This window comes from Clavelina lepadiformis, chromosome 9 (genome assembly GCF_947623445.1).
Source record: "Clavelina lepadiformis chromosome 9, kaClaLepa1.1, whole genome shotgun sequence".
Lineage (NCBI taxonomy): Eukaryota > Metazoa > Chordata > Ascidiacea > Aplousobranchia > Clavelinidae > Clavelina > Clavelina lepadiformis.
In genome coordinates this window covers 14506476-14528762 of record NC_135248.1, presented here as the reverse complement: position 1 = coordinate 14528762, position 22287 = coordinate 14506476, and the positions used below count along the sequence as shown (strand labels likewise).

Genomic DNA, 22287 nt, shown 5'->3' with positions numbered 1-22287 from the left:
AATCGCATCTGTAGTTATTAATTGTCTTATGTCTAATTATTGTCTTCTTCTATCTAACGGCCATGAATTCATGAAGGGCTTTTAGAGCCATTTCCAATTAACACAAATACTTTATCAGACAAGTTTTGAGACTAATTCAAGCACAGCAAAAGTCATTCCATGTTTTATCCGAAAATAGGCGACATCTTATTATTCATATATCAAATTACATTATGGTGGCTGTCTTTGTAAATTCATTCATGTGAGATTTGTTTTGTCTGCTTGCTTCAGTGTTACCTTGCTTATGTATATGAGATTATTTCTTGCTATAATGAAACATGCAACGTAAGCTTTATTCAAATAAATTTGTTTATCAAAGTAATCCAAAATGGCATGTTTTAATTGATAATTTTAGTTGTCCACGATGGGCTTTGGTTATCTCATACATTGTAACAACACCAACCTGTATTAAACTGTTGTCGCAAGTTTACGGCTGAAAATTACTATAATGTCGTCATCAGCAAAAAGATATCCTTTCAAAATCGATCCTTAAACATCATCATCGTGGTGGCACCCATCACAGCTTCTTCACAAACTACAGCTGTAGTGTCATTCAATCAACGAAAACGAACCAAAGCACGGACTTTCAAAAACATTTCAGGGCCGGTAAATGATTAAAACTTAACGTTTTTTTTATCGAAGGATTTTAGTTGCAATGTGTAAAGAAGTAAATGGACCTCATATACGATATAACTATATCGTTGTCAACGTAAAATTTTCTCTACTCCATTTATTGTAGAAAACTTCACAGTGACGACCAAGTTACTATTAGTTTAGTATGTGAGTTGGCCTTAAAGTCGCGAATCCAGCAACACCGCAGTTGCGAAACCGTTCAATTAATTTATATCACAACTAACTTATAATCTGGGCTATAACACTCTTAAATGTTAACTAACAGTAACATTCCGATCTTTTATTCACTTGTTTGATAAAAATTGTAATTTTATTTCAATCAACGATTCTTGTAAAAACATCGCACACAAATGTCAGCTCATTCAACATAAAAATAAATCTTACATATAAACACAATGGCTGTCAATTTGACTTACAATAGAGAACAACTTCAAAGGGAACTTAATGTTTATATCAAACCCCTGCGCTTTTTATATTTAGCCAGACTAAGTGATCGACGGAGTGGGTCCGAGTCAACACTCCGTGTATTTACTGTACTTTGGTTTCAATGATTTGTTCACGGTTTTGCGAAACGCTCTTCATTCTTCCTTGCAGGTGTAACTGACCTCGACTGAATGTTTCTGTTTTTGATTGCGCACTATGAGTGGGTCGTTCTTTCAGATCATCTAATAGTTTGGTCAGTCGATCCACTTCAGCAGCGTCTCGCCGCCACTGGGCCAATCTTCTCTGCTTCAAGAGGTCGGTCTTCCTCAATGCAAAGTTTATTTGAATCTTTTCGAACATAAGCTTGCTTATACACGATTGCACTTTGTTGACGGCTGCTTGCTTCTTTGTGATGTCATCGAAGCTCGGAAGACGCTCCCCCGCTTCTTCCATTGCTTGCTTCCACTTCAAGAACTCGGAATCCGTAAAGTCAGAATTGGACATACATTGAAGCGTGAAGATGCGCTTGTGCTGACCGTGCTTCAGCATTAAACCCACATTTGTCCGAACCTTACCAAACTGGTAAGACTTGACTGTTTGAACAACGTCCACTATTTCGGCCATTACATAAGGCGGCCTACTTTCATCTTCACCAACCCAAACGCGGACGTAGCATCCCAAAACGGTTTCTTTGAAAATAGGAAAATGGATCCAGTTTTCCAACTTGAATCTTGACAATCGAATAGTTGATAGCTCGTCCATGCTAAGTAAAGGTTGTCTTTTAACATTGTTTGCCCGACCATCTTTGTCTGATGTGTGAGCAACTTCTTCATCAAAGCCAGAATCTGAACTACGGGACACCATCAAGGCAGATCGGCTCCTGGTCACCGGCATTTCATCCTCATCATTATGAGAGTAGACATCACTAACTTGCAATTTCTGCTTTACCACTTTGTTGTTTAATGGTTGTCTTTCAACTTTCAGATTGTCCACGATTCTGTTATTGTTCCCGTTTTTCTTTTTAATGATTCTACATCTGTCGGAAGGGTTCGGCAAAATAGATGGAGAACTAGGGCGGGATATATTTGTGCTTTGCTTTGCTTTAAGTGCTTTTTCGTCAACAGATTTTGATTTCGATGTCAGCATTTTGGGTTTCGTTGAAGTGATGCCGATCTTTGGACGTTTTGCTGCAGGTAAATGACCTACTTGAGCAAAACCTTCACTTTTGGTTTTATCTGAACCAGAGAAATCTGGATTCTTCCTTTTTCTATTCATTCTATTCATCATTTTTGTTGCAGAAAGAGGATTTGATTTATTTAATAAAATGCTACAACTAATAAAACTTGAAGCTATACTTGTAGAATAAAAACGTTTTGAATAAAAAAATTTAGTTTAAAAATGATCGAAATGAAACTAAACGAAAAGCTTGAGAAGCTTAAAATGCTTTAAATTAATAAATAACTGCAATAGGTTAAAAGCTACTTCATGCCGTCATGACACGAGACTCGTTACTTCAAACACAACAACAACTTTCAACTCAATATTGTTTCCTTTGGCAAATCTATTACAATTACCTTATTATGCTCACCTTAAATAACTTTCCATGTCTGGTAAGTTGCTAAGCTGCCTTGCAAAAATATGTGAAGCACTCTGAGTGAGCGACAGAAGAATTTATAGTGTCAGACGTTTACTGTTGCAACATGAACAAATGTTATCCACCTGCGTTTAACAGAAGATAGGACGGGATGCCGGTGAAGTGCTAGGAAGGATTACATCCGCGTAAGTACAAATAAACTTCGATCTGAAAACAACTCATGTCAGATAAGATGATATTATCACCGTACATCTAATCAAGTTTAGAATGGTCTCCCAACCACGCAATGAAACCGTCGTCAACAAAATTCTCAAAACAACCAGATTAAGCCTTTGGAAAATATGACGCTTCTTCAGCGACGATAAAGACAAATTACTATTAATCAGTACAAAGGGTAGATCGACGGTGAAAAATATGACAAAGAGCATCAAGTTAAAACGCCAAATGTCATTTTTGAATGTTTGCTTGTTTAAAGACAAATCTAATTACTTAACAAGGAATATTCTTGGATATCCTTTGCGTAGTGAATTTTACATGAATGTTAATATTTTTCAATTTTCTCTTAACATTTGTTGTTGACGCGTCTTTTGTATAATCTGAAATGTGGTCTTTTAACGGTATAAATAAGATCCGTTTAGCATCCTTCCAGTTGACACCTGTATTCTTCAGTAGATGAATTAATATTCGAGAAGCAAACAACAACGTCGCAACGCTGTTTTCTTGGACAATTCTGCCTTTATGTAAATGATGCAACTTACAAGCAAACGTCGCCATCGCGCGTCTTGTTTGAATTAAACGCGAAAATTATTCCAAGCAGCCGACCGTTAGCGCGATAGAACGCGTATAAATGTTGTAATTCCTAGTTTCGAGAGTCGAAAGGAAAGAGAAGAGAATTAAAATTAAGCGCGTTGTAAGTTTTCACTTCCAGGTGCCGCTCGGGTAATTGCAGATCGAAAGAGCATTCGCGAATATTAGCGCGTATAAGTGAGCGCAGCGGTCGACATCGACGGTAACCAGGCAGGGTTGGGCCGATGTCGATGAGATTGACGTTGCATTGCATCAGCGTCATGATTATTTAAAAAAGTTCTCGGCGTTAAGACTGTAGCAAGTAAATAGCAGTGAAGTAGGATATGGCTGAAAAGGATATGGATGGAGTAGGATATGGATATGGCGCATTATGACGTCGCCATTATTATTATTGTCTATCGTGGCGAGCATAAAACGACGATTTAAATTTTAATTGTTGGGTCGTGCTATCGCGCAAATATTCTGTAATTTATTTAATATAGAAGAACATTTACTTTAATGCGTTGGCTGTGTCGCGTTTGGCTGCAAGTGCGACGAGATTCTAGAAAAAACAATGCGCGACCGCTTTGACTTCAAACTGAAAATTATAACTTAGAGCAAGCGGCTGAAATTTGTCTCCTCTGTTGGTTGCCGCTCCTGTTTTCCTTAGAAAAGAAAAAGCGGTTTTTATTTGAGAACAAAACCTAACGCCGTGGAATAAATTTTTCGTTATCAAAGAAAAATGACTTATAGCCGAGACGGGCTCACAAACTGGTACCGTCTCGGCCGGTACATCGGTAAAATTCTGTGATGTGCCTATTTCTTTCGACGTCTTTCATGTTTTTCCATTGATTTTAGGGCAAAGACGAGTTCGTTACAATACCGGTTCCTAAAACACAGTGTATATTATGACGAAATACAGCGCTTTACGGAAAGAACTCTTCTACGTTTCTTTAATTCCATCGGAGTCTAGATTGTTTATACGTTTTGTAATTTGTGATGTTGTAGTAATTGGCAAGACCAGCAACACGGAAATAACCTAAATAATGGGACAAAGGTGGTTGTTGGTTGTCCATTGCAATATGAAATGTACTCTTTTAATCGTGTAGATAAGATCTGTTTTGAATGTCATTTATACACTTCACTTTATATTACTTCATCTGCACAGAATATTACTCATATGCTTGTGACGTAAACCATCACCTGTTTAAAATGTTGTCCTGCTCGCTCGCACACTGACGTGCTGTGCCATTCTTTTAGATTTATTTGCATTCTCAGATTGTCCAAAGGGTTAAGATAGTTTTACTTGCAATATCAAGTTGATTTGGAGATACATGTTAAAGCCGTGACCATGTTCACGTCAGCTTGTTCGATAACTTCTTTTAGCAATGAAAAATCTTGAAATGTAAAGTAGGCCGATGTAGGCTGACTTGAAATGTAGCCTATCAAACAAAAACTATTGCCGATACCCTTATCAACAATATGTTTATTATTATTATTATTATTATTATTATACAAAATTTTATATTATTATTTTTTAATTGACATAAATGCTTTATCGGACACTTTTTGTGACTAACTCAAACACAGTAAAGGTCATTCTAGATTTTATCTGAAATTAGGCGACATCATATTATCCATATATCAGGTTACATTTTGCTGGCTGTCTTAATTTGTAAACTCTTTCATGTGAAATTTGTTTTCTCTGCTGCGTTTTTGTCTGCTTACTTCGAATTTGCGTTTCGTGTTTGTATGAAATTATGTCTTGGTATAAAGGAACCTACAACGTAAACTTTATTGAAATAAATTTATTTATCAAAATAATCTAAATTGGCAAGTTTTAATTGGTAGCAGACCTACAGTACATAGTATCTAAATTTCAATTTTTCACGCTTTATTTTATCCTCTTGAAAGGAAGTTAAAGCTTTCTCTACAATTCCTATTGTACGAAAACTGCTCGTTGAACAGCAAATGCTGAATCCGAAAGTGCTGCAGAAGTCAACGTCGATTACACGTAAACACCAAGAACAAAGTTACAAAAGCTTATAAGTTTAAAAGAGTAATTAATTTGCTTTAAAGGAGCTGTCAACTATTCTATATCGTTGTCAGGGTGTCACTTTCTCTACTCTATTTATTGTAGAAAACTTCACAGTGACGACCAAGTTACTATTAGTTTTGTATGTGAGTTCGCCTTAAAGTTGCGAATCCAGCAACACCGCAGTTGAGAAGCCTTGCTATATCAACTCATATCACAACTAACTTATAAACTGCGCTATAACACTCTTAAATGTTAACTAACAATAGCATTTCAATTTATTCTTATTTTGTTTGATAAAACTTTTATTTCAATCAACGATTCTTGTAAAACAAATTTTTGTAAAATTGTAAAATCGTTCTTTTAAAATCAGTCAATTTATCTTACAAATAGACAGCGATGCAACCGGAAACTTAAATGTTTATATCAAATTCCAGCGCTTTTTATATTCAGCCATGTTAAACGAACGACGGGGAGTGTTCGAAACAATACTTGTGGGATTAACTTTGAGTGCCTCAATTTTTACGTCAGCTGAAAGCATCTTCAGGTCAATGTTTAATTCAAAATCGTGCACGTAGTAAAAGAATTCCAACACGTTCTTTGCTTGAATGGCGGCAATGGGTATCTTGCTTATTTCGGGTTCAAAATTACTTTCTGTCGAGCTGATGCCGTAACGTTTATCTATTTTCCGGAGGAGGTTATGCATCTGCTTCCTATCTCCTGTGTTGCATACGACAAATGGTTTGCATCTTTTTCTATTACACGGGTCGGCCTCATTGTTTTGCAGAGTTCTCCACTCTTCTTTGCAAGCTTTCATCTGCCGCAAGTTGTCCGATTTAATGCCTTTGTGCTTGTAACAGACTGCGAGTTTATGTTTCTGTGTCTTATTATGCAGGTCAATCGGGCGTCCTATCAATTCATCTAAGAGTTTAGTCAGACGATTCACCTCATCAGTATCACCTCGAGACCGGGCCATTTTTTGCTGCATCAGGAGGTCGATCTTCTTCGTTTGAAAGTCAAACTTAGGCTTTCGTGATCGACTCTTTTCTTTTACAATGCGATCAATATCTGAGTCAATGATTTTGTATGATTGTGCTTTGTTGATCGCCACTTGCTTCTTCGCGATGTCATCCAAGCTCGGAAGACGCTCCCCCGCTTCTTCCATCGCTTGCTTCCACTTGAAGAACTCGGAATCCGTAATATAGGAGTTGGATATATATTTGAGATTGATGAAACGCTTGTGCTGACCGTGCTTCAGACGAAAATTCAGATTTGTTCGAGTCTTACCAAGCTGGTACGTTGTGGTAGTTTCAACAACATCAATTATTTCAGCTATTAGATAAACCGGCCTGCCTTCTTCTTCACCGATCGCAACGCGGACGTAGCATCCCAAAACGGTTTCTTTGAAAAAAGGAAGATGGATCCAGTTTTCCAACCTGAATCTTGACAATCGAATAGTTGATAGCTTGTCCTTGATAAGTAAAGGTTGTCTTTTGACATTGTTTGCTCGACCATCTTTGTCTGATGTGCGAGCAACTTCTTCATCAAAGCCAGTATCGGAACAACAGGACACTATGAAGCCAGATCGGCTCCTGGACATCATCATTTCATCATCCTCATCATCCGAGTAGACATCACTGACTTGCAATTTCTGCTTTTTTGCTTTGTTCCCCATTCTTTGTCTTTTCGCTTTCAAATTGTCTAGGGCTCCGCTTCTTTTCTTCTTTCTAGTAACTCCCCTCCTATTAGAAGGATCCGGCAAGATGTATGGAAAAGTAGTGATGGATGTGTTTGGCTTCTTCTTCTTCTGTTGATGTTTTTCTTCTTTCCTTTGTTGCTTTCGAAGTCGAAGCTTCTTATCGATTTCGAATCGTTTTTGCAAAGTTTCTCGTCGTTCTAATCTGTTGTAAAATTCCTGCTCACGTTCTTTTTCCGTCATGTTCTGCAATCGGCGACGATCCATCGCATCTCCGATCAGATCCGAATCGTAACCGTCATCAAATTCTTTTATGAGTGCTTCTTCGTCGAGAGACTTTGTTGTCGATGTCTGTGTTCTTGTTTTCGATGAAGCGATGCCGCTCTGTGGATGCTTTGCTGCAGGACAGTGACGTACTTGAGCTAACCCGTCGCTTCCAGTTTCATCCGACCCAGAAAAGTCGTGATTCTTCGGTTTTTTGTTCATTTCGTCGACCAATAAATTCAATGCTTTGAACAGTAAAAACAGTTTTAACGCGAAAACAGTTTTGTAATAAAAACTTACTACTCGCTGTAAAAGGAAAAGAAAATGTTTGTCCTTGAACAATTAAATATTTTTTTATTATATATTGTCTTAAATTAAAAGAATTCTTTCTGCCTGAAAGTAAGTTTACAGACAGACATATTGGGCCAGTTGACAAGCTTTATATCTCGCAAAAGCTGCATTAATTTTACGGGTTGTCGTGCAGTACAGTATGGCGCAAGCTTTAACCAACTAACTTTTTTTTTCGTCATTCCAATATTACGAGATAATACGACCGATCAAGCCTTGCCAAACATAGGCTATAAAATATTCAATTCTGTCCGAATTTACAGAAATAATGTGGCATTTTCCAGAATCTTAACTTTTATCACTTACTTTCTTCAAACTGTTTTCCATGTTGATTGATCTTGCTTTTATACATTATATGCATTTCACGTACAAGCAAGCAATAAAAGGATAAAATAGTTTACAGAGAGCCGAGTAAGTTCAAACAACACTGTAGCGTAAATGCAATCTACGCTTCCTACTTTAGTGTAGCAGACCGTGTCCTATTCCTAGTCCGGGGACACCACCGGAAATGTTTGAATTTACTTGGTTGAAAACGGATTAAAGTTCATCAAAAAAAATTTTCCTTTAAGATTGCTTTCATAACATCATTTCAAAACTAAGAAAAGATTGTGTTGTTTGCTGGTGAACCTCTAAATCTGTATTGCTCTAGTCTATAGCAACAAAGAAATGAAGGGTATATGAGATTCTGGGACATAGATCAAAACTTAGGGGGCTATAGACTGAGAATAAATCCACCTAAAAGTCTCAGACAGTAATTTTTTAAAGCAGTAGAGGTGCAATTTCCAATTCTAAATACATTTTATACAGTTAATAAGCATGAATCAGTGAATGGCTCCTGTTCTGAAAAAATGCAACTACAAATTAACGATAATAAGAAGAATACTCATATCTAATATTATTAACATCGCGTATACAAACAACCTCTTCGCTCGCTTCACCTTGGAACCTCTACTGAGCGAGATGAAATAACAACTTTTGCTTCCTTTGTCTGATCTCATTATTATACTCACTTTAAATCACTATTTTTGTCTTGTAAGTTGCTAAGTTGCAAATGAATGTGAAGCGAAGCCATTTCAAACGTTTAACGCTGCAAAGAAATCAAAAAGGTGATCATCCGCCTGCGTTTAACAGCAGATAAGTTGTAGATAAGACGCGAAGCCGATGAAGTTTGAAGAACAATTGCATCGATGCAGCTACAAATAAGCTTCGATCTGAAAACTCCTCAGGCCAAGACAGGATGATATCATGACTGTAAATCGAAGCAGATTTAGAATAATGTGCGATCTACGCAATGAAACCTGTGTGGCGAAAATGCTGAACGGCATAGATACAATCGCGATGACGTAACGTAATGACGTAACGCTGACGTAACGTACAATCGCGATGACGTAACGCTGCTTTACCGATGACAAAAACGAAACGGTGTAGTTTTGAGGAATGTTTTCCTTAGCACTATATTATATTTTTGCAGAGGTTGATGCAGCAGGTGCAGAGTTCATCGGTCTTAACTTATGCTATTTTGACTTAATTAACCTGCTGCATTAAAAGTCTGACTCTATTGTTGCGTGCGGTTAGAATTCTCTAACCTCTTGTCAGCCGAAGGTTTTTTTATATTATAACAGATACAGTTTACCAGAAAAGGTTTTAATTGTAGGTGCTGTACACTTTCTAAATATTACGCATAACCAAAAACATAGTAATACCACTGCTAATAAGATGTCTATTGAATTACAATCACCATGACTACCGGAGTATGGTCGTACAACTCTCTGTATCTCTCCGTCTGACGACTTCTCGCGCAGAAGTTCGAGCTTATAAAACGTGGCGCGGAATATTCGACAAAAAAAGCATGAACATTTCAAAGCGTGTGAACGAGAAAAACAATGCGATGGCAATCAAATTACATTCGGTTAAAACTGGAAACAGTTTCTTGGAGCTTCTTGGAAACGACCTGGTAACGTACTAAAAGGAGTTTTCACACGAAGTTATTCAGAGCAAGTTTTCAAATATCCAACGATAATTGTAGTGTTATCAAAACAACAAAACTCCAATCAATAACTGGAAAACGCATTTCCAAGAATGACGTAATGGTATTAGATTAACTGGAAAGCTCTTTTCCAAGAATGATGTAATGGTATTAAAAATGCCACCGAGGCCACTACATTTTAAAACGCCTACGTTAAAGATAAAATTCCCCACAATAACAAACGAAGCATGGTGACGTGTTGAAAAGAATCACTGCATGTTGGTAGGTTTTTCACTTATTCTAAAACGCGGCAACGTCTTTTGTGCTTCTGCGTAATTTCTCTTGAGGTTTTCAGGCAATAAGCAATTAAAGAAAATGCGAAATAATGATTAGGAAATGAAGCGCGTGTTCTACATGGAAAAGAAGTTAACCATCGCTCAACAATTAGAAGTCATTTTAGTCGGAATGTGTTTGACTTAAGTTGGGATATCGTAGAGTTTAGGAATTGCTTCGTGTTTTCTGCAAAAAAATGAATGGATTTGTTTGAAGAATATAGCACTTTATAAAACGTTTCCTAAAAACGTTCAGGTTTTCCTGTTTTCTTAGAAACCATTCTTTTAACATGCGTTAATAAATCAACCAAACAGTCAAAATATAGAGTATCATTAAAAAAAAGATTAAATTGTATTGAGCTGTATGAAATATTCCAAAACTAGAATTTGTAACAAATGTTGAGTATTTCCAGCTGAGTTTTGAGTATTTTGGTTCCCTGCAACAATGGCTGACAGTGATATGAAAGAAGCAATACTTGAAATAGAGAGAACAGTGAAAAAGAAATTGGCACCTGATGAATCTGAACAAGAGAAGGGAATTGAAGAAAAAGTAGCAGGGTGTTCCCCTCAACAAGTACTGGAATGGCAACCAGGTATTGTAAATGCAATATTGTTGTAATAATGTTATTGTTATTGAAAGTTGAATAATATCTTCATGGATTACGTTATGAGTTCATAAAATGACTTATATTTTATATTTTACTCTTCATTGAATTGTTCTACGAATTTCTTTCAAAGGATTCTTTGATGACGAGGTAGCTCTTCAAATACTACTACCCAAGGAGAAAGGAGGATACGATTTAAACAAAGAAGCGTTGGATAAAATATTTCATCATCCGGATGTCAAAGAAAATCCTGTGATGGTTGTTTCCGTAACCGGACCCATGAGAAGTGGAAAATATTTTCTTCTCAATCTTCTGATTCATTATTTAAGCTCAGAGGTTTTTTTATTAATTAATTTATTATTTTTTATTAATTAATTAATTAAATAATTAATTAATATTTAATAAATTTAAAATTAGTTTATTATTCAAGTCATGTTTATCCGCTAAATGTTCCACACTGTGTTAAACAAACTACAATACGGGATGAAGGTTTAGATCTATATGCAGATGTAGCCACAGGTTAAAATTTCAGGCTACACGTAGATGTAGATTCTGATGTTTTGCACAGGAGGTGCTTAAGATGGTGTAACCTGCCATTGTGCTTTGAATTCATCTTTGCAACCGATGTAGTTTTCACTGATCATTTAAAGTGTTATTAACATTATATCATTAGTATATATTAATTAAACTATATTAAACATTAATATAAATTAATAATATTAATACTAATTTAATGATTATAGTTAATGGAACATTCATATCATAATATTGCTACATGACTAACCTTTAAGGTTATTTTGTTTTAGGTTAAAGGCAAGTTTTCTTCTGAAGAGAAAGTTCCACAATATTTCAAGTTAACAGAAGATCGTGAAGAAGAAGTGAACGGAATCAGTGTGTGGAGTCAACCTTTCCTGCTCTTTAAAGAAGACCAGTCAAAGGTAAATGAAACTTACTGCGCGCCCTATATCAAAACGTATTTAATTACAATTATATGTAAGAGAAGTGCTCTCCACCTGATATAGCTTTGCACAGTGGTGTAACAATGCTATAATTACAGTATTATCTTATTAAACAAACCTAGTCTGTTCACAACCCCAATGGCGTTGTTTAAACCATTTTCAGGAAAAGGTAAGGTTGGTTTATACGTTCGTAGCACAAGTTACCTGTGTATTTACATCTTGAACGTGCTCTTTGGCAAACTTGAAATCTTTGGTTTGGCATATTAAAACCAGAAATGCTATGCCAAAATCTATTGGCCGCATTTTAGTTTTTTTGCGAAACAATTTCCCGAAATGCTTATGTTATGACCGCGAATAAGTTGTTTGGAAAATTTTTGTTTTTGTAAACGAGGATTCTTCACAATTATAAATGAGCCACAAATTAACCCACCAAACTATAAAAATTTGTCAACTCTGAGTCAGATCAACCTCCTAAAGATAAGTATCTTTTTCCTCGAAATGTGATGAGTCAGGAACAACCGTATGTGAAAAGATATTCAATCTCATTTACTGTATATTAATAATTTTACTACGGTTTGTGTTCTAAACTACGTCCGTTTTACGTGAAACAGGTCTCAGTAACATGTGTGTTAGCGTGATTATCCGCTCATAAACTCCTAGTTGACCTTCACTAAGCTATGATGATGTTTCTACATACGGCAGGTCGCCATTTTGCTCATGGACACACAGGGAGCTTTTGACGAAAATGGAAATGCCGCTTCACCCGATATCTTTGCATTCAGCACTTTGCTAAGTTCTTTGCTAATTTACAATAACCCTGGATACATGGGCGATGATCGTCTCAAAAATTTAAACGTAAGACGATTTAAATTTCTCGGAAGTCTTTGTAATGTTACATGAAATCCTGTAAAATTAAAAATTAACTAGATTCTAAACGAAATATTTTTCATATTGGAATACTGAATACCTTTGTTTGCATTGACCACAAGATGTTAGCTGTAGAAGAATCTAAAATGAAATTATGCAACACTAGTTTCATTATTTATTGGTAACTTGGTTGAAATGAATCTATGTGGGGCTCGCAGAATGGTCACTTCCGTTTAGGTTTTAAGATTCCGGTCCAGTCTCTATATTTTTGGAGGCATGTGTAATCCATGTGTAATATGCTTTTCGACGAATTAGCTCCAGTAACTATAACGTTTTAAGTAGTTTTTAAGCCGGGACTTTATTTGGCGAATTTCAGATGAACACTGCTGGAATTTTGAAACCTTTAAATTTGGGGATTTCATTCACAAAATATTTGCGGCACTTACACTACACGTGCTATTCACGCCTCTTTTACAATTATTTTAGCTGTGCTATCAAATATTATTCTAACCTATAAAAGGTATGGTAGCTCCGGCTATTTGTTCTATTTGTTTGCAGATTTTCACAAAATATTCATCAGTCCTCAACAACCTGACCAAGAAAAATGTTGCTGAGTTCAATGAACGTCCATTTCAGGTGACTACAGACAATTCAGTGATCATCATCCATTGCATCACTTTGAAACAAATTTGGACTTTTTTTGATTAGGCCTTTTAACCAAGTTTTACCACGCTTTGGTTAAACTGTTAAGTTAAATTGATTATATTGTTGCTTAATCTATGTTCTGACACAGAACTAATACACAGGATATACACTAGAATTGTTTTTGTGTTAATTTGAACCAACCAGGGATTTTGTTTCTTGCAACGAAATTGGGTAGATGAAGATTTTTATCCTTGCGGATTCGACGGCGGGTCGAAATACCTGGACGATACCTTGGATGAAGACGTCACTGTCAGCACTCAAAGCATCATCGACAAACGTGAAATTAAAATTTCCTTCGATGAAATGGGATGTTTTCTTCTGCCAAGACCTGGAGAACTGGTGACTGGGGAGAAATCTGAAGGATACGAGCTTTTCTATAAAGGTGATGCTGATGGTTGGAGGAATTTCATTTAGTCGACTAAAGTGTTAGGTTTTTACACAAAAAAAAAATTTTAGGTCTTAGCGCGCAACGAAAATATCTAATAACTTATTTCAATCGTTAAAACCAGAATGAAGTCCGGCTCGGCTAGTGCTAATAATATTATTTATAGATTTTTATAAGGGTGCTTTCAAAAAATTAAAATTTCTGCAGATTTAGAAGAAGATTTTAAATTCCACTTGAATGAATTTTTTTCTGAGATACTTCACCCAAATAATCTTAAACCGAAAAAATTGAGAGGTACCGAAATTAAAGGCGAAGATATGTTGAATTGCGTGCAGCGGTGTCATGAGCATATTGAAAGCAGAGCAGTATCCATCCCATTGACAACAATGGAAGTGAGTTGGCCAACAAGATTTTTAAACCTACTTTATAAATCGCAACAGCATAAATTTTATCAAAATCTTCAATATCTCGATGTTTTATTCAAAATTACATGCACAGGCTACTGCCAAGAGATTGATGATGTCATTGGTGACAGAATATCGAGAACAAATGACGCAGGTAAAATGACATCAGCTGTAGCTAGGGTTACGAATGCAATCAGTGTCTTGCAAAAATGCATGTCAAGAATATAGGTTTACGTCAAAGGTTTACTAAAAGCAAAAAACACAAAATTTGATTTTAGATGCTCAATCAAATCGTCTTATGAAGCAGAAATTTAAAAATGAAAAATATGAAATAGACCAGCTTCTTGACATAGTTGGTCAATTTAAACATAGATTAAAGTAAAAGTTAATTGTATTGTATTCGTTAATTTTATTCGTTATTACACTGTATTGTTAATTTTTGTAACGTGTTATGGTTAACATACATTTATATGACGCAGGTTGTAAAAAAACCGTTGAAAAAAGAAGATGTCCAAGAAATTCACGCAAAGTGGAAAGTTAAACTGAGCAAGCAGTTTGATTCTAAAAGAAAATACGTGGCAACAATTTATTACCACATTTTTGAGAAATTCAAACATCAACTGGTTGAGGAAATTGATGAACATTTTATCTATTATCAAGAAAAACAACTTAAATATGAGGTAAAAAAATTTATGAATCTTTTGAATTTCATGACATTTCAAATTTTAGCTCTAATTTTTCAGTGTTATTTTTCCTAACCATGCAAGTTCAAATGTTTTGTTTACAGCTGAGACTGCAAGATGAACGCGAAACGTATCTTTTCAAAGCGATTGACAAGTTTGTTCGAGATTTACATAACGTACGTTTCTAAATAAATATGTTTTAATGAGTGTTTAGATAATGTATCATAATCAATGCAAATAATTGAAAAATGAATAAGTTTTGTCATAAGATGTTTATTCCTTTCCCTGGAACAAACTGTTGTCCCAAACATTCTTAAACTTGCAAACAATCATGTTGAAAATCAGGACATTCCTGATGTGAAAAGTCGTAAAGATGCGATAGATTTCATTTGGGAAAATATCAAAATGGATGATTATTATGTTGAATTTCAAAAGCTCTTGTTTGAAAAATTGCAAACGTCTGAAAAACTTTTCAAGTCACTCATTGAAGAGGTTGGAGAATCTTACTATAATAAATCTTTCCAAAAAAAAGTTGATATACTAAAAACAATTATGCTATTGACATGTGGATAGTAAGTACAATTACCCAAGTATTATGCCATAAATGTTGTTACGAAAAAATCGTTTTCTTTTTCCCAAAATCAGGAAAAGAAACTGACAGCCAGTGAAGAAGCTTTATTTGCAGAAAATACAAGCCAGGTGACTACTACATGAAGCATAAGTCGTTATCACTGAATCCCGTTTTATTGTACAGTATATGCACAGTTTTGTTTTCTTCTTTTATTAGAATTTGTTACAACATAACCGGTTAAGATGTTAAGTGATTAATCAATGACGTGTGTTGACAGCTTTCAGACAGCCTGGCATTTAAACACTTAAACGAATTGAGAAGAAAGTTATTTCAGGTGCGTGTTAATTGGTTGTTTGGCAGATAAACAAATGTTTTCTGAAAATTACCAAATCAAACACATTAATTTATATTTTACGGCATTGATATACCATTTGTGTTTCATTATTTAAAATTTAAACTGATTTATTGCAACCACAGCTTGATGATGAAGCTTTCATGAAAGATACAGTTTCAAATAAGCGCCAACCGATGATATCAGCCCAGCTCGAAAAGTTTCGAGCAGACTTTTCTAAACATTTTCCTGAAAATGATGACATAAAAAATACCACAGAAATATTTGAAACGGTTTGCCATAAATCCTTTGACGTCATTTTAGCAGATTATGATAACTTCTTGGTAAGTAGATTTCTTTGCGATCATTTTTTTAAATACAGTAAGATTTCCATGTGTTGAAATATATGTTTCATATTTTGTGGATATGAAAATGGCTGCTTTTTCAATTGCTGAAATTCGATATAGGCTATTACTAGCTGTTTTTTTTTTAAATTCCAAATATGGGTATGATTTAAAAATCGGAAATAATTTTAAAGAAATGAAAATTTAAACATGTAATTGACAATTTTCAATAAATGCTATTATATCTTGCAGATGACCAAAGAAACAGAATTTACAACGTACCAAAACGAACTCATCATAAATTATCTTGAGTTTATGCATAAGGTGAGTTAATTTCAAACTTAGCGTTAATGTTATGCTTAAACAACACTAAAAATGTTGCTGTTTCATTTCATTGGCACAAAGCTATTAAAACAGATTTTATTTGTGCTTGGTCAAAGTACTGTTGTCCAAAGTTGAACATAAAACCTACTGTTGTGGCAGGCAATTTCTGATCTCTATGTTAAGCCGTCAAACCTACGTAACATCCATGAGGTGTTTTGCAAACAATTAGAAGACCGCTACCAGTCCATGAGATGGAAACCAACGGAGATCTCCAACCACTACAAAAAGATAGAACTTCAGCGAATCGAAGACAACTACAAGAGGATTGTTCTTTTAATGGAGAAAAGAAAATCCGTTCTCTCGGAATAAGAGCTCTTCATCGGGGCGTTTAAGTGTCGTCAGTTCAATACTTGTGATGCAAATTATTGTGACTCTACCATACCTTGGCTATTAAATTACTGTTGCTAATATGTCTGTCGTGGATGTTGGTGCTGTACATATGAAAATAATGTGGGTTAACCTCATCTAAACAGGGTGTGCGACATTACTGCAGTAGTTTAACTATAAGTGGCCGACACTGCACAGAATATTTCTATCGTTAATTACTCGAAAACTATACTGAAAACTAACTAACCGAAAACTGATCGGAAATTTACAGGTTAGTAGCAAAAACATCTGGCTTCCTGTATACACCATAGTTGTAAAACTAAACAAGTGCCTTTAGTGTAAATTAAGTATTTCTACAAATGATACATTTCTAGAAGTTTGCCCCCCGCTGTGCGGTTAAGTTAGATACGCTTCAATGCGGAGAGAGAGCAAAATTATGAAAATATCACAATATCTCAAAAATTACAAATATCCAACTTTATTAAACAAACATGGACAGATAGCTGAACATTGTTCAGGAAAATTCACGAAATTTCAAGTTTTTACAGTAAACAATGCAACTGTACGCCACATTTTGCTATGACTGTGTGCTGGGTCGGCCACACATGGCGTAAATAGGATATCAAGTTCAATTAGCTCCAAAAAACACAAAGGCAAGAGAACTAATCACCAACCGCACGCAAATAACATTCCACGTTGAACTAAGGTGGCGCCAACGATCACAGCACATCTGTTATAGTTTTCACAGAATGCGTTTGACACATTAATTACGCTAAAAACCTCATTCGAAATACGACATTTGCAAAAAATGATTTCAGTTTGGGTACAATTTGACAACTAACTGTAAGACTATTACGTTCAAGGCTGATTAGGCTTTGATCTTGTGTAAATTCGTTTTCGGCTACTTCATTGGTTTCGTTTGAAAAGTATCGGAAATTTGCCGTCTTATGTCAAGCTTTTTTTTCGGTTAAACTATTCTAAATGATGTTCAAGGCTCATCGATTTTGTATAATTTCTTTTCGGCCCCTGTCCGTTTTATGTCAAGCTTTTGTTTCGTCCAGTCGCAAAGACAAAGGGAAAGAAAATAGCGGCGATATATAAGAGCTGATAACGGTAACCAAGTTGTTGTACAAACAACCGAACTGACAGTATTATGCGGGCGACGCATTGTTTAAAAACTATTGTTGTTAAACTTAGAACTCATGCATATCAACAAAAAGCAAGTTATAAATGTGACACCAAGTAACTGCTTTGTGATGTCACACTTATAACAGCTCTTCTAAATTCCTTTACTGGGAAATAGAGTAAGATATCTTGTCCTGTTCGTTTTAACCTTAGATATTACTTCGGTTTGGTGAAGAGGTGCCACACTTTTCGGGTGTAAATTGTGGGAATCTAAAATGTACAACTTAGCTGCTATATAGAGACCACAGTTACAGATTACAGTGAAACAACAACAACAATTTAACAGAAAAATGTAAAATATTGAAATCAAACCCGATGCATTGCAAAAGCAAAAACCGTAGAAATGCACCAAGAACTCAATTCAATTTGTCCTAAAACAAGCTGATATTCGAATTGAGCAATAAAATTATTTATGGTTAATTATCCAATTATGAGCATTTTCACTTGCTGCTCGTTGTCACATTTTCTACCATTGGTCTATTTTTTGTAACGATAAATAGTAATTTGTCTTTATCGTTGCTGAAGCAGAGTCATATCTCCAAAAGGCTTAATCTGGTTGTTTTGAGAATTTTGTTGACGAAGGTTTCATTGCGTGGTTGGGACATCATTCTAAAATTGATTAGATGTATGGTGATAATATCATCGTATTATCGTAGTAGTAGTTTGAGTAGTTTTCAGAACGAAGTTTATTTGTACTTGCGCGGATGCAATCGTTCTTCACCCCTTCCCGAATGCGCCGTAATTATCCGTTATCGCCGTACTTGTTGGTAACACCTTGCGGACACCGCCGTCTTATCTTCTGTTAAACGCAGGTGAATAACATTTGTTTATGTTGCAATAGTAAACGTCTGACACTATAAATTATTCTGCCGCTCACACAGAGCGCACACACATATAGTTACACGGTAGCTTAGCAACTTACCAGACAAGGAAAGTTATTCAAGGTGAGCAACGAGTAATAGATTTGCCAAAGGAAACGATATTGAGTTGAAAGTTGGTGTTGTGGTTAAAGTAATGAGCCTCGTTTCACGCACGAATTAGATTTTTACCCATTGGTGTTCTTTATTAATTTGGTCTTAATCTTTTCCTAAACTTTTTATTTAGTTTCATTTTGCTCATTTCATTGTTTCAAATTGTTGTTGAATTTTAAGTTTCAAACCCGCAAACAAACACCTTTTCGTCTGTCATTTGCTGGTTGTAGCCCATTTGTCTCGCCCAAAACTAAGCGATTGATATTTGAAGCCAGGACAGCAGCTTCCATGTAAATCAGGAACCGTATTGGTGTAGGCAGCAAGATTAGTTTGCGCTTTTGGCAAAATATTTGTCTGACATTACTTAGCTTTTAAACTGTAAACCTTTCATTATTTTGTCGTTTTATTTTTATTTTTTATTCGATGAGTGACTGGAAGATAGGCCTAAAAGGTTTGCTAATAATAACTGGCGCTATGGCATAATTAGCAGGAATCAATCAATGCAAGTCTATACATGAGCAAATTAATGGATCTTTTGCCAGTTATGATATGCTAACTTGCCAAAAACCTTTCTGTCTGTCTGTAAGGTTAATTTCACAGAGTTTTCACGCAGCAAAGATTCTTCGAACTTATTGCAGTAATTAATACTGCAATACTTTTCTGAGTCGAATGAAACTGACGTGGACAATTTTGCGCAAGAACGTCACTGTCCTGCAGCAAAGCGTCCAAGAAGCGACATCACTTCATCGAAACCCAAATTACAGACATCGACAACTAACTCCCGCGATGAAGAAGCACTCAGAAAAGAATTTTATGACGGTTACGATACCGATCTGACGGATCTGATCGGAGATGCGATGGGTGGTCGCCGAATGCAGAACATGACGGAAAAAGAACGTGAGCAGGAATTTTACAACAGATTAGAACGACGAGAAACTTTGCAAAAACGGTTCGAAATCGAGAAGAAGCTTCGACTTCGAAAGCAACAAAGGAAAGAAGAAAAACACCAACAGATGAAGAAGAAGATGCCAAATACATCCATCATTTGTTCTTCTTCTTCATCCTCCCAGCCAGACCCTTCTAATAAACGACGAATCATTGAGAATAAAGAAAGAAACAAAATCCTGGACAATCTAAAAGTTGAAAGACAACGAAAGAAGAACAAAGTGGCAAAGAGGAAATTGCAAGCCAGTGATGTCTACTCGGATGATGATGAAACTTCAATGTCGAGGAGTCGATCTGTCGTGAAACAGACAAAGACAAGCATGAGACATCAGCATCACACATCAGACAAAGATGGTCGAGCAAACAATGTTAAAAAACAACCTTTACTTAGCATGGACGAGCTATCAACTATTCGATTGTCAAGATTCAGGTTGGAAAACTGGATCCATCTTCCATTTTTCAAACAAACCGTTTTGGGATGCTACGTCCGCGTTTCGAAAGGCGAAGAAGAAGGCAGACCGGTTTATGGATTGGCAGAAATAGTTGATGTTGTTGAAAATGCCACAACTTTCCAGGTTGGAAACGTTGACCCAAAACTGGGTTTCCAAATGAAGCACGGTCAACACACGCACGTCATCAATCTTAAATTCATATCCAACTCCGATTTTACGGATTCCGAGTTCTTGAAGTGGAAGCAAGCGATGGAAAAAGCGGGGGAGCGTCTTCCGAGCTTCGATGACATCACAAAGAAGCAAGCAGCGATCAACAAAGCACAATCATACAAAATCACCGACACAGATATTGATCGCATCGTAAAAGAAAAGAGTCGATCCCGAAAGACTCCGATTAATTATGCAAAGAGGAAGATCGACCTCCTTAGACAGAAAGAAATGGCCCGGTTTCGGGGTGATACTAATGGAGTCAGTCGCCTGTCTAAACTCTTAGACAATTTGGAAGAGCGCGCGACTTACCTGTATAATAAGAGACAAGAACATTTACTCGGGGTCGCTTACTTAAATGAATGCATTAAATCGGACAACCTGCAGAAGATGGAAGCTTACAAGGAAGAGTGGAGAACTCTTCGAAACTCCGAGGCCGACCGAGAAAAGATGCCAATTTCCGCTGCAAAACCTAAAGCACCTAAAGTAAATCCGTTGAGTATTGAATCGGTCCCACCACGTCGTTCCCTTACTCTGGCTGAATATAAAAAGCGCAGGGGTTTGACGTAAACACAAAGTTGTCGTTGAAGTCGTTGTGTTATGGGGAATGATGGTGTGGAGATGTTTTAAGGTTGGCCTAAAGCAAAGTCTTATAGTCTTACTGTTAGACTCCGAGATAATTGTCTTTGACTCCGTTGCGTTTACTGTCTCTATAATGTTTCTTCAAATCAACACCAACTTCATAAAGTCTAATTGTTATATTGTCCGAATAAGTTGTCACATCGAAACCAATTAATCACCATTCCACATTTGAATAGAACTATCACTTGAATTCAATACTGAATAAGCCAAAGCGTAAAACAGATCCAAAACTAAAAACCGAGAGAAGTACTAGCAAGTCCTGAAGAGACAAGCCCTTGCAGAGACTCGCCAGCCCGGATTTTAACCAAGCGTAAGCTTTTATATCATTATCTCTGCCAATCAGCAAATGACATGTCATTATTACATTGCTACCATAAAACCACGTATCGCATACATTCTATGTCATCTAAACGTTTCATCAAGTACACTCAAACTTTACGCCGTGAAAACAATGCTACTTGAAATACTTATATCTGCGTCCAATATGTCAGTTAGAAATACAATTTGTTTGAATAACAGAATTTACCAAGTGTAACACAGCTGTCTAAATATTCAATTTTATCTAACTGGAGAAATACAAAAACTTATGCAAAATGCCAATTATATAAGTTATTGCAATTATTATCACGATCGCCACAGTGTATTGTCAAACTGACAGCCATTGTGTTTCAAATGAAATTTTTTGTTGTGTTTATTGAGCTGATATTTGTGTGCGTTGTTTTTACAAGAATCGATGATTGAAATAAAAAAATGAATACAAAAATTCGTTGCTACAGTGTATGCAAGTTTTGTCTAACAAAAGAATATTAAAAGGAGTATTTTTTTTAACAATTAGCAGTGCTATCATTGCACAGGTTAGGTGATGAAGGTTATTTAGATGAATTTTCAACAGCGATTCTGGTAAATTCGGTAATTTCATAAATGTAATTGTTACGTCTCAGTCACATTCACAAATTAATTTAGTTGTTATTTGGTTGTCATAGTGGATTTTTTACAATAAATCTAAAACGGAAAGTGTTGATGTGATAGCGCTATTTTGAAATCATACTGCACGAAGTCCACGAAAAACATTGTTTACTTTCAGACGGGAGCGATGTTTCATAGAGATTTAACCCTTTGTATGGGCTCAAAAATTAAAAAATTGTTTTGGAAAATTCCTTTTGATTGCTCTGCGACATATTCTTTGCAAAATGATTAAACCCAC

General features: G+C 35.9%; 3 protein-coding genes and 1 pseudogene across 5 annotated transcripts; 2 read left to right on the top strand and 2 right to left on the bottom strand.

The window, feature by feature from the left end:
• Positions 1-1200: 1200 nt before the first annotated feature.
• LOC143471418 (RNA polymerase-associated protein RTF1 homolog) lies at positions 1201-2370 on the bottom strand. Its single transcript, XM_076969871.1, has one exon. The coding sequence runs from the start codon at positions 2368-2370 to the stop codon at positions 1201-1203; it is 1170 nt and encodes a 389-aa protein (XP_076825986.1).
• Positions 2371-5872: 3502 nt separating this feature from the next.
• Positions 5873-7772, bottom strand: LOC143470876 (RNA polymerase-associated protein RTF1 homolog). The gene has a single exon (XM_076969163.1). The coding sequence runs from the start codon at positions 7690-7692 to the stop codon at positions 5932-5934; it is 1761 nt and encodes a 586-aa protein (XP_076825278.1). The 5' UTR covers positions 7693-7772; the 3' UTR covers positions 5873-5931.
• A 2671-nt stretch (positions 7773-10443) lies between these two features.
• On the top strand, positions 10444-16763 carry LOC143470702 (atlastin-like). 3 transcript variants are annotated; one of them, XM_076968971.1, is made up of 16 exons: positions 10445-10709; positions 10855-11057; positions 11528-11659; positions 12383-12535; positions 13106-13183; positions 13397-13634; positions 13845-14029; positions 14136-14195; positions 14521-14721; positions 14829-14900; positions 15070-15216; positions 15370-15423; positions 15573-15629; positions 15773-15970; positions 16223-16294; positions 16478-16763. In XM_076968971.1, exons 1-16 carry the CDS (start codon positions 10562-10564, stop codon positions 16661-16663), a joined length of 2184 nt encoding a protein of 727 aa, XP_076825086.1. In that variant the 5' UTR covers positions 10445-10561; the 3' UTR covers positions 16664-16763. The 3 variants fall into 3 exon arrangements, with proteins under 3 accessions (XP_076825087.1, XP_076825086.1, XP_076825085.1); XM_076968970.1 differs by having other exon boundaries at positions 10446-10709; positions 16454-16763; XM_076968972.1 differs by lacking the exon at positions 12383-12535 and having other exon boundaries at positions 10444-10709; positions 16454-16763.
• Positions 16764-19694: 2931 nt separating this feature from the next.
• Positions 19695-21011, top strand: LOC143471417 (RNA polymerase-associated protein RTF1 homolog pseudogene; annotated as a pseudogene).
• Positions 21012-22287: the final 1276 nt, after the last annotated feature.

Bases quoted from the DNA above. Each gene is read 5' to 3' on its own strand.
- LOC143470702 (XM_076968970.1), top strand. From the start codon at position 10,562: ATGGCTGACAGTGATATGAAAGAAGCAATACTTGAAATAGAGAGAACA. The intron at 10,710-10,854 runs GTATTGTAAATG...TTTCTTTCAAAG, and splicing joins AGTACTGGAATGGCAACCAG to GATTCTTTGATGACGAGGTA. The intron at 16,295-16,453 runs GTGAGTTAATTT...CTGTTGTGGCAG, and splicing joins ATCTTGAGTTTATGCATAAG to GCAATTTCTGATCTCTATGT.
- LOC143470876 (XM_076969163.1), bottom strand. From the start codon at position 7,692: ATGAACAAAAAACCGAAGAATCACGACTTTTCTGGGTCGGATGAAACT.
- LOC143471418 (XM_076969871.1), bottom strand. From the start codon at position 2,370: ATGAATAGAAAAAGGAAGAATCCAGATTTCTCTGGTTCAGATAAAACC.